The 13,053-nt window shown below is 42.1% G+C and overlaps 1 protein-coding gene across 1 annotated transcript; it reads right to left on the bottom strand.

Annotated features, from left to right (window-relative positions):
- Positions 1-3,160: 3,160 nt before the first annotated feature.
- Positions 3,161-6,498, bottom strand: LOC311104671 (homeodomain-only protein-like). Its single transcript, XM_084146545.1, has 2 exons — positions 5,938-6,498; positions 3,161-3,484 (listed from the first exon to the last, which is right to left on the bottom strand). Exons 1-2 carry the CDS (start codon positions 6,085-6,087, stop codon positions 3,407-3,409), a joined length of 228 nt encoding a protein of 75 aa, XP_084002671.1. The 5' UTR covers positions 6,088-6,498; the 3' UTR covers positions 3,161-3,406.
- Positions 6,499-13,053: the final 6,555 nt, after the last annotated feature.

Genomic DNA, 13,053 nt, shown 5'->3' with positions numbered 1-13,053 from the left:
GCTCTGCACCAATGTGTAACATTGTCTCAATATTGTTGTGATATTAGATTTTTTATTTTCTATAATTTGAAGAAAGATGCGACGTAAGAAAGGGTATGCTTTCATATAAGTTTTCTAGTTCCTTGGACAGGACTCACTGAAACATGCATTCTCAACAGGTGTCAAGGGGATCCCGGCAGGCCACAGCAACTTTACGACTTCAAACTCTATCAGCTCCTAAGGGACTTCATAAGGACTACATCCCTCTGAGAGACCTGCCACCTTTATGAGCTTGATTCTCCGTCAAGGTCCATGTTGGTGCACTAGGAAAATGGCCACTGAGAAAAGCAAAATAAATGGGTACAGATTACTCAAGGGGTCTCTAATAAGACAACATCTTGTGCTTTTTAAAATCTTTTGGCGCCAGAGCCGAGATGGGAAAACCGGACGCTTTTGTCCCCGACTGGTTTTGCAATCATATGCAATGAGACGTGTGCTTGGAGCTCCTTTTTACGAAATCGAAGCAATACATTACATTGTCTTTAGCAAACAGCCAAAACAAACTGTCTCGTTTCTGACCATTGGGATTGTTTCTGTTGCTTTGCTCCAGTAGCCTCCCTTTCCAGAAGAATGTGTTATCGTCTTTCGAAATGAGAGCAAAGGTATGATAAAAGGATCCACATGTGTTTCTACATTTCAATCATTTTGGGTTCTCCGTTTATATCAAAACCACCTGTTGTAAATATTCCTCACGTGTTTTCCTTGAGATAGTGAAATCTCATAGATTGATTCAAAACCACACTCGCCCCAGGAGCTTTAAATGTCAGCCTCCCAGCCTATATGACCACTGTTTAATTTACAAAAGGCACCATGACCTCGGTTTGAAATACACCGTAATCCCGGTTACACTACAGGCACATGTGAGCATTACCTAAAAGTGGACACAATGGCTTTCAATGGGGCCATGTGGATTTAGAGCGGTGAGCGGTGCGGGAGGGTTGGTGTAGCTTTGAGTGTAGGGCCCGAGCGGAGAGGCGTACAGACCTCAGAGGCTAGACTTCAAATCAGATCCAAGCGTCCAACTGGGACCTAATCTTGGATAAGCCAGCAATGATCGTGACCTTGGACCGGAGGGTAAAGAGGGATATAGTGGAAGGCGGAGGAGGCATAGGAGGAAGGAGGAGTGTAATGACTGTTGGTGCCTCCCGCTGGTTGACTCAGTTCCCATGGAGCACCTGTTCCTAAAGAGGAGCTTTGATCTATGCTGCTGGTTATCTGTCTGTGCATGGCAGCCAGCTCTGACACTGATAGGCTCTGAGTGGGGTGGCTGTCTCACTGTCTGGATCCCGCCGCTTAGATGTGATGCTGACGCTTGCAGAGTATTAGTGAGACTGATCTGGTTTTGGCAGAGAACTGCAACACTATATTAAGCTACACTTTATAAAGGCTTTATAAACGTTCCGTAAGTAGTTTATAGACAGTTCATTATTGATGTAGTAATTGGTAATAAACAGTGTGCGTAAATATATCCCCTCTTTAAACACCTGAATGAAGACCACATTTTTAACTACTGAGTGAAACTAGCTACTTTCACATTTAGCCACTTAAACCCTATGAAGTTCTGTCTGCACACATCTTTTTCCTATCAACTCTTCATTGCCTCAATTGTAAGTATGCAAACAAATTCCATGGTTCATTTAGTGTCTTATCGGCCTTGTTAGATCTTTTCATATCATCCTTGACTATTCAAGGCTGCACTCAAAAACCCTTTGATCTAATAAAATAAAAAAACACTTCCTACTAATGCAGGGATAACAACAAACCAAGACATCCTCACTTGCCCCTTTGGTTGAACTTTAAAACAAGTGAAAATCGACAAGAAAAATACATCCTTGTGAGAACCATTGTCGCTCATACATTGAAGCACATGTGAATCGTATTAGTCTAGCAGCTTCTCGAGTCCTGGAAAGTGCGATTTGGACAGAGTGCAGTTTGGACAGTTCTGGAGTCAGTTCCTGGGGCCAGCTGGCCCAGTGAATCTTCCAGGCTCTGACGCTTACCAGTCCTGGGGTGACAGATTCCACACAAGCCTGCTAAGTCTTCTTAGCAACAGACAATGCCAGGGCCCATTCAAATTCCATACACACCACATTGGCCTCTTATAGCACGCTAACGACCACCCCAGCAAGCCTTTCATTCCACTGAATTGTAGTTAGGAAATTACATAACAAGCGGTATAGCATTATCTTCCTGATATACTTTGCCAGTTATCGGTACATATCAATGAGGGAGCGGTGGGGTATAATTTTTTCTCCGATCTTCAAATATCAATTTCTTTATTGGTTTGTTGACTTATTTTAGTTTTTTTGCAGCTGCAACACAAATCATAAGATGGCATGCAATTATTTAATAGTGACATGCAAGAAGGGACAATATGCATTCAGCTGGAGCTTGATGAATGTTCTGCATTTGATGTGTTAGCTGCTCAACTCTCAACAAACACACTTGTTTTTCCTCTTTGGGTGTGACTCTTTTTTCCACAGTTAGCTTAACAGGGGAAACAAAACAGCCTGGGGACAGGAAGTACAGTAAATACCACTGTGTGTATGCATTATGTGCAGCCAGGCCACACAGCTATCTGTCATAACACACTGTAAAACAGAGAGGGGGGAGTTTTTTTAGGACCAGAAGTACCTGTTGAGTTGGTATACATTTTTGTTGGGCCTGCTATGTAGGCAGTTCCCACAATCAGTCCATCTATCCCTCTCTTTCCTTCACCTGTTATTTCCCCTAGACAGAGATTTAGAAAAGATGTCTGCCATCCTAGAAACAGGGACAACTGAACCGACAAGTAGGTGGCATCACCTGCTGGCGGTTGTTTGCTCTTAACCCCAGCTTACATGTCTAAAGCCTTTCCCTCCAAATTTAAAATTGACCCTGAGTCCCTGTTACAGGGCCAGCTGATTCCATTGAATCTGTCGTAACAGGAGCGCTGCCTCACATCTTTATAGTCCCATGAAAGCCCAATGGTATCCCGCTCCCTGCTGAGAGACACACAAAACAAAGCCTCACAACAAAGTCCCCCCGCCAACTCTTCCCGTCATTGTACCCTACTTCCTTATTGCATTCAGCAGCCCCCTTATACAGATGACATACAGCATGAAAGCAGTCTACCATAATGTAAATTATAATATAATATATGTTTATTTATTATTATATGTAAACATGGAGGTTATATTGGCAAGAAAACAATGACTCACATTACACTTCACATTCAGTAAATGAAAACAGCTTAGATACAAAGAGAGAGAATGATGCAAGGAAGGGGGGACTGGTTGATGGGTCCTGGGAGTTGGTCAGTAAGGGCGTGGTGGGTGGGTTGGAGGAGCGACGGGATGAGGGGGAGGTTTCCTACGCCATTCCAATCTTAGTCTTTCACTGATCCCAGTTGAGCTGGAAGGCCCTCGGCCTGTCTCCACTGAGCGTTGCGTAGCCTAAACCATTTCTGAAATAAACAAAAAGAGCCCAAGGTAGGTGTCAGAGACAGGTGACGGCACACCACAGCATTGTTGCTATTGTTCAACCAGGTATTAGTTTCAAATATTATTATTATTGGTAAATTTGTTTAAAACCTGAAAACTGACCTGGGTGAGGTAATGACGGCTTACAAACTCAATTAAGTCATTGTGACATGAATATTCCTGAGAAATGACATTCTTCACCTAGGTGTTTTTCCTTATGCAGGGTGATGAGTTTCCTAAAGCAACACCCAGGGCTGCTTACATCTAAATGTTCAACTGAAACAAATTAACTCTGATTTTTAGGAGGGAATTTCTGAAGCAGTATTTATCCAGCTAGGCAATTGGGGGAGTAGTCAACTACATTCAGACAACGTTGTAGACAATTAGTTTATATTGGCCCACAATATTTTTTTTTTAGCAATACCCCAGTTGAGAATAATTGGTACATTTCCAAATGAAAAACCTACATATGATTCTCATTTGAAATGTCCATGCCCCAAAGTGGTCCAAATAGCCTATTTCAAACCTGTCACGGGGGCTTATTCACAGATGACTATAATAATTAGTTGACACTATATAGCTAAATTGTGCATCATTTTTGTTCTCCCAGATGGATTACACAGATAAATCACTGCAATAAACTCCACATGACCCCATGGCCTCTGTGTGCTTTAGAAACGGAAGCACAGAAGTTCTAATAACAAGGTACTGTATAAAACACCTTGTAAAGAGGTAGAAACATGTTGTAAATGCTCTTTATGCATGAGAGGGAGTGGTAACAGGGTGTGCCCTTTCCTTTAGGTACTGTAAGACCTATCAAACAGCCAGTGCTTTGTTCAAACAATATGAGACAACAGTAGGTGGTTAAAAACATCCGCTGTCAATGAAGTCAGCGGGCCAAGTACTCAACCTCACCCAGAACCACATTTGCCCAGTCAAGTTGGCTGGGCTTCTCCCACCTTTGTGCGCTCACAATGGAAACATTCAGTCACCAGTGGAGAGAGCAGGCCAAACCGGTTTGCAGAAGAGAGAGGGATAACCTTTTGAGAGGCATGTGTCATACTGGCTCCCATGATCTGTACATGGAGTTCTTGATGATCCTCCATTTGTTCATGCAAATAATGTGCAGGACAAAATCTGTTCAAGGCAATGGGTTGGTTACGTCATTCTCTGTCACACACACCACTGTACCTGAAATTTGCCTATAAAATGAACCCAGCTCACGTCTTCCTCCAAAACAACACCAAATGTCTGTGAACCCTAAAACTGATTGTGAATCCTGAAACTGAACATTATTTATCCATCAACTATGCTAAAAGGACAATAAACAACAGAGTGCATTACAACAAGCATATAAGCATCCTAAATACTGAATTAGAAGAACTAGCCTCTGCATAAGTGGAATGCTATTAGATAGAGATGTCTACATAACTTTACCATGTTCTCAACACCTTGGAGTATCACCGACCCAGCCTTCAAACATAGGATAGGCCCTACCCTGAAACTTTACATCTGTTTATGTCATACTATATGGTTACTCAATGGCTTGGTTATTGCATAATCAAGTCATGTCCAACAACAAATATTGACTCAATTAAATGTATGTTGTGACTGAATCCAAAAGTGATCCAACTGGCAACATTGTTATGTAAACCAATATTATTAGGACCACTGGTGTTCAGATTTATTATTAGAATGTTTGGAATTTCTGTAATGAGTAAATGCTCTCTTTAAAACTGTCATCATCGTGTTATTTTGGGGACAGTGACATGCAATGGCAACCAAAGAGGCGTCACTGGACGCGCGCGCTTTCAGCACTGTCTGACTCACGCTATTTTCTTTTGACATCGTTGCCACTGAATACAAAATATAGTCTCCACATTTGGGTAGCCTAATAGAGGTCGATAATATCTCATCAAAACAACGATCACTCTTCTGACCACTCTCATCTGCGCGCCATTACGCCTATTCAGTGAAAGACCAATTGCCTCTCTTTGTAAATTGCTACATAGTATTTGTTCAATGGTGCGTGGAAAAAAAGGAGAAAAAAACTTGCTGGAAAGCACACTGGGTTAGCCTGCGCCAGCGCAGAAAATTATCAATACTAAGTTATATGCACAACAACGTTGTAGCCAATAGCCTATAGGTTTCCAAAGATGTGTAACTCTCTAAATTGCGGTTTATTTTCAAGATAAATAAGGTATTAATTTGATTGTTGACATTATGATACAAATTGAAAAGACAGACACATTAACCTAATTTGAGTTTTGACAATAAATGTGTGTGGATCATTCTAGGCCGCTTCTAGCCTATTCACCCCATCCTCAGCTAAGTTTATTTCCTCGCAACATTGTATCCGTCATACAAAACGAATCTATTCCTAGTGCGTAACCTTTTCATAATGGAAACAACATCGAGAACATCATTGAACACTCACTGCTGTCTCTTTCTCGGTTAGTCCGCTTTCAGCTGCGATCAACATGAGCGTCGACTCATCGGGATGCTTGCTGACTCTGGTGAAATTCTCCTCCAGAATTTTGATCTGGTCCTCCGCTAACTGCATACTTTCCATTCCATTTGAAGCCATGTTCCCTCTCCAAAAGAGCTCTCAGCCACAGAAGTCGTTTTTATGATATAGGCACAAAATTATAACACTTCGTGGTATAGGATCCAATGCAGATGACGTCCGTTTGCCAGTAAACACCAATGGCAACTAGGAAATACTGCTGGTGATAAGGACCAACAGCAATCGCTTAGCAATTACAGCCCCTGCAAAACTAACAACAAAAACGCATGTCACACTGACTGAATGTGGACGGTGTGAAAGCGCTACTACTGTCAACAGTGGCTCTCTCAGAGCGTTTAACAGAACACTCCCCTTCTATATGAAATTCAATTAAAGTTTGACTCAACAAAGTATGAACAAGTTTTAAAGTGACATGCTCATATATGAATACACATACAAAAGTTTAGATATTTCCATAATGCTTCCTTCAGCTTATTTCACTCAACTCAACTGTTGATAAGTCTGGTCTCTTCTCATTATATGCAATATATGCTTGGTGACGTCAGGAATACACGATGCTGTGCGCTGGAGCTCCTTCCCCAGCTGGGCCGGCTTAATGCAGGGGCTTACCGGGGCTGAAGCCCCTGGGCCCAAGAGGCAAAAAACAAAACACACACAAAAAAAATACATAAACAAAAATATATTAAGGAAATATAGACTGTATATATTATATATACAGTATATATTATATATGTATTATATATTTTATATTTTTTCACTGCAACCGCCAACCACAGGAAGACTAAGGAGCTCGCTCTCAATGAGTGTAGACAGCCTGCTGCCGCTCTGCTAATCATCAGATGGGGGAGGAGAAGAGGTATGGGGCCCACGTGGGTAATTGGGGGGCCCTGCCTTGGTTGGGTAACTGATTAATAAAATATATATATAAAAAATTGCATAATAAATACATGTGACTGGTCATTTGTGTGAGTTGGGGCTGGGCCCAAGCCCGTAGGGGGCCCAAATGTATTATAATACATTTATTATTCTACTTTTTTATCCACCCACAGGAGCCCGCTCTCAATGTTCAAAATACCCCAAAGAGCATAATTTAGCCATAGAGGATCAATAAGTTAATCTTTTTTTTATTTTATTTTTTTACTGTGGATTAAGTTTCATCACAAACACATACAGGTACCTGCCAAAATTAAGGAAACACCAACATAAAGTGTCTTAAAAGGGTGTTGAGCCACCACGAGCTGCCAGAACAGCTTCAATGTGCCTTGCATAGATTCTACAAGTGGACCTAAACCATGGCAGGAAAATGCACCCCACGCCATAACATATACTTTGTATCCCTTGTTTACTCAAGTGTTTCCTTTATTTTGGCAGTTACCGGTATTCCTACATGACCACAGCATGCGCCCCAAATATAGGCTACAGCTTGTTGCGTTGTGGCCATAGACATTTAATCCATAGAAGGGTTTTTTAACATCTTACCCCGGCAACTTTTAAACATTAGCAATGGATGCTAGTCCTGGCTTGAATGGGAACTGCCATCTATGGATTATATTTATATGGTTGGTTGCAGCTGTTGGTTTGCCTTTTGTGGATTTCAAAATACAATCGCGGGAAAAACGTACACTTAGTCATTACTTGTCATTTACTTGGATAATGTCATGGAATCTCTTATTCATTACCATTCAGGGAGGTATAGCCTAAGTTAACTATTTATGTACGCCATAAACCAGGAGGACAATGTAACAAACCATTAAATCATGACACTGGAGGCTTTACTTATTTATTATTTCCCAAGTTTCCCTTTGTAGTGGTGACTTGGCTATAATTGCAATTACAACAAGCAGTTTGTTCACTTCATCAGGCCTACTGTAGATATGCAAAGATATGGTAAGTGCTTTTGAGTTCAAAATGGATATGAGGCCTGTCTAAATATATCAGGGGTTAGGACCTTCCTGCCTGTAGAATGAGTTGTGTGCGTGTGACTACTCAGCGTATCCTCTCCTGACCTACACCACAATTGTCACGTCTCCTCCCGTTGCTCCCCTCCGGCACTCTGATTCACCGGTCTCCTGAGCCACCGGTCTGAGCGCACCACCTCGGCAACACCCGAATGGAAACCCAATGCACCCTAATCACCTCCAGCGCACTTGCATCTCATAGCCCTGGACTGTTCAGTGTTGTGTTGTGTGTGATTGTTAGTGTCATGTCATTTACTCGCTCTTTGTTGTTCTCTTGCTCAGTGTTAAGTAAACCTTTACATTGTTGGTTCCTGGGTCTGGGTCCTGCCTCTTCGTATCCTCAATACTCGTCACAACAATGCCCTCTGTTTTCTCAAATTCAATTACATTCAACTAAATTAAATGATATATCATAACGAAAATGATTAACTGAGACCAAAATAATCAAATCAAATGAATTAAAACAACTTTAAGTGAAATTAATTACATTGGCTTGATCCTCTGGTTGTGCTTAGTAGAAATACAGAGGTTGAGTAACTCATAATCACACATTACCATCTTTTACTGGGACCAGAGTCATATCTTTATGGCTCGAAGCGAGACTATAGCTACATGCAGGTAAGAGGTAAGGTGTTGTTTTGAAACATAATTATATGTTGGGTGGCAACATCCTAAGACAATCACCCATCACTGAGATAATATACTTATGACTGAGACGGGAGAACCCTGTGGTAGAGATATGGGTATTTACTAGTGAATGAGAGGGTGATGTCACGCGACACAACTATGTTACCATGTTTGGTAACTAACGCGCTGTACGGTTTGACTCTGACATGATAAGCATAATGTTGTGGTTAGAAAAACAATGCTTGTGTCACAACATTCCATGACAATTACTACACGCTGTTAGACTTACTGTTGATGAGTGAATGATTCAATTATTTATTCTCATATCAGTCCAAGACATAGTTATAGTAGGCCTGTCACTAGTCACTACAGAGATTTATTGCATCAGACACTATTCTACTGTTATGAGAGCCCAATGTTGACATGTCTCTTGAGTCACCTACATATTTTTTACTGTATACCAACATTTACACAAGATTGGTTTTGAGAATTATTGTTGTCTCTAAATAAAATGGACAAAAATAAGAAAAGGCAAAACAGGATGTTCAACTGTCCACACTGTCCCTACAGTACATCCTGACGACCACCCTTCCACAACAGGATGAATAAGGAAAGATACTCAAATAATAATAAAGGAAGTCTAAAACAAACACCCAAATCTATTTCCAGAAAAGGAAATATGTTCGTACAGTATGCAAAAAAAGCCCAATAAATCTGTAGATGGACTGATATGTAGTAGGCCATACCACTACTAAATCTCTAAGGCCTCCGGGAGGTTGAGAAAACAGAGCCCTGCTCGTCTCCCCATGGCTTTAACCTCCTGAGCCAAACGTATTTTTTCCATTAAAGAGCATCTATAATGGCCTCAGAGTCGCTCTGGGAGGAGCTCCTGCACAAGTCAGTTATTTAAGGAGGCTGGGCAGTATCACATGGGCCTTACATGACAGTCTTGTAGTCTGGTTCTCCCCTCCGACTCCCCTCCTGCCTCCCCCAGAAACAGAAACATCTGGAAATTAGGAATCAAATTCGCCTGGACCTGGGGGAGGAAATGAGGCTGCTGAGTTATGGAGGAGTGTTGGGCTGGGGACAGAGCAAGAAGCATTGGAGCGTGCCCGTTTGGTCTGCTCTCGGTGGTGGCACAGCTCCTTCACAGAGGAAGCACTAAAGAAGGCTCTAATAAATCGTCAAGCTGGGAAGCCAGACTTTGTGCAAATGGCAGGAAGCGACTTCCTGTGGTCTCAGTAAGCTGGCCAATGAAGAAGATGTGTAGAAGGGTGGAGTAGCGCTGTTTTAAACAGCGTAAAGGCAGGATGTCTTACGTAATTGGGCAGATTTATGAAGGGGCCAATATACAGTGAGGGAAAAAAAGTATTTGATCCCCTGCTGATTTTGTACATTTGCCCACTGACAAAGAAATGATCAGTCTATAATTTTAATGGTAGGTTTATTTGAACAGTGAGAGACAGAATAACAACAAAAAATCCAGAAAAACGCATGTCAAAAATGTTATAAATTGATTAGCATTTTAATGAGGGAAATAAGTATTTGAGCCCTCTGCAAAACATGACTTAGTACTTGGTGGCAAAACCCTTGTTGGCAATCACAGAGGTCAGACGTTTCTTGTAGTTGGCCACCAGGTTTGCACACATCTCAGGAGGGATTTTGTCATTAAGGTTTCGAGGCTGACGTTTGGCAACTCAAACCTTCAGCTCCCTCCACAGATTTTCTATGGGATTAAGGTCTGGAGACTGGCTAGGCCACTCCAGGACCTTAATGTGCTTCCTCTTGAGCCACTCCTTTGTTGCCTTGGCCGTGTGTTTTGGGTCATTGTCATGCTGGAATACCCATCCACGACCCATTTTCAATGCCCTGGCTGAGGGAAGGAGGTTCTCACCCATGATTTGACTGTACATGGCCCCATCCATCGTCCCTTTGATGCGGTGAAGTTGTCCTGTCCCCTTAGCAGAAAAACACCCCCAAAGCATAATGTTTCCACCTCCATGTTTGACGGTGGGGATGGTGTTCTTGGGGTCATAGGCAGCATTCCTCCTCCTCCAAACACGGAGAGTTGAGTTGATGCCAAAGAGCTCGATTTTGGTCTCATCTGACCACAACACTTTCACCCAGTTCTCCTCTGAATCATTCAGATGTTCATTGGCAAACTTCTGACGGGCCTGTATATGTGCTTTCTTGAGCAAGGGGACCTTGCGGGCGCTGCAGGATTTCAGTCCTTCACGGCGTAGTGTGTTACCAATTGTTTTCTTGGTGACTATGGTCCCAGCTGCCTTGAGATCATTGACAAGATCCTCCCGTGTAGTTCTGGGCTGATTCCTCACCGTTCTCATGATCATTGCAACTCCACGAGGTGAGATCTTGCATGGAGCCCCAGGCCGAGGGAGATTGACAGTTCTTTTGTGTTTCTTCCATTTGCGAATAATCGCACCAACTGTTGTCACCTTCTCACCAAGCTGCTTGGCAATGGTCTTGTAGCCCATTCCAGCCTTGTGTAGGTCTACAATCTTGTCCCTGACATCCTTGGAGAGCTCTTTGGTCTTGGCCATGGTGGAGAGTTTGGAATCTGATTGATTGATTGCTTCTGTGGACAGGTGTCTTTTATACAGGTAACAAGCTGAGATTAGGAGCACTCCCTTTAAGAGTGTGCTCCTAATCTCAGCTCGTTACCTGTATAAAAGACACCTGGGAGCCAGAAATCTTTCTGATTGAGAGGGGGTCAAATGCTTATTTCCCTCATTAAAATGCAAATCAATTTATAACATTTTTGACATGCGTTTTTCTGAATTTGTTGTTGTTATTCTGTCTCTCAATGTTCAAATAAACCTACCATTAAAATTATAGACTGATCATTTCTTTGTCAGTGGGCACACGTACAAAATCAGCAGGGGATCAAATACTTTTTTCCCTCACTGTAGGCTACCGCTCTAGGCCCCAGGGTACGGACCGAGTTGAGTCTTACTATTACTTACTCTTCTGGCCAAGTACAATAATAGCTACAGTCACACAGATGGAGGCAAGGGCGTCATGCACCCCCAAAATCTGAGGGGGCACAAAGTACGTGAGGATGGCTGGTGGGTGGTCCGGAGGGGGGCTAGTTGGAGAATTGAGCATTTCCCCCCTGAAACACCTATAACAGTTTTGTCCTGCAATCTTTAGCTTAATTGTAGGTAAAAAAATATGTATATTTTTCTGCATATCTAAGCATACCTCTTGAGCGGTCTCTACCCACTGGTAAATATGCTATTCTGCATCTCTGCTTACATCTAGGTGAAATATTGAAAGGAATGTGTCTTATTAAGTACATTTAGTTATTGCCTGCTTTTCTAAAGTCTCCCAACCTTGCCAGCAGGCATGCCAGCTAAAATAGTTAAACAAAATAGCTAGTCTAACCTAATTGATAGCCTGAAATGGCTTCTTGGTAGTTAGTTATGAGGTTGGGAACCTATCTGGGTTAGCTAAAGTCAACTTCATAAAATTGCCAAGTGGCTAGTAGTATTACAGAGAAAAAACAAACACACTTTGAGGGGGAAGTGCCCCTGTGCCCTCTATAGGCATGACGCCTCTGGATGGAGGCACTGCCATTCCTTTTCTGAAATTCAATAAATCTTGGTAGGCTATCTATTCTGAACACTCAAACCTATTTGATTTACCCAGGCTGCCTTTCGTGAGAGAAATATTGCATTAACTGAGGAAGCAACATAATTGATATACTGTGGTGCCCCATGTCTCTATGAGAACCTCCTGCCAACAGCGCTGTGGGAGTCTCTCACAAGTTGTTCTGGATATGGATCAAGTTTAGAAGTCAGGCCTGTTCAAGAAGGAGTGCTCATCAAAATAAACTCCCAGCCGACTCTCTTTCGCTCTCTGACGGTTGGAGCGGTTGATGGAGGAGGGGAGGAGGAGGTGTTTGTTTGTGTATTGGTGTCAAGCTGCGGGAAAGCTGAACAAACACTTGTTTGTACTGCCCATAAAGCCAGAGACAAATAGAGGTGATGAGACTTGCATGAATTGCGTATGATGACCTCGATAACCGAGCGTCACGAGCTCCCTTTTGTTCATGGTAATGCAAACATTGAGTGTTGTAAAGAAGTTGGTTTGTGTAATTCAACTGCTAACAGCAGATGTGGAAGCGGACTGTTTATTACCTTGGAACAATAAACTATTACTACGTTGTCAAAAGTATTTTACTTCATAATATGCTACCATGTGAAAATAAACATGGCTCTTGGTTAGATTCTTTTAGCTGCAGAAGAGGTCATGTTTATTTTACCATATGGATAAAAGGAGACTTCTGGGTATTATCTGGTGTTCAACCGCAGTTTTTCACTGGACTACAAAGAATACTTTTTTCTCTATTTTGAGAACCGCTACTATCTGCAGTATATCCTGTCAAACAATACTCCATTGTAAGCTTACAAGACAAGCA

This window comes from Coregonus lavaretus, assembly GCF_964263955.1.
Source record: "Coregonus lavaretus genome assembly, chromosome: 29".
Lineage (NCBI taxonomy): Eukaryota > Metazoa > Chordata > Actinopteri > Salmoniformes > Salmonidae > Coregonus > Coregonus lavaretus.
The sequence above is the reverse complement of the archived record's forward strand: the minus strand, read 5'-3'. Positions and strand labels throughout refer to the sequence as shown.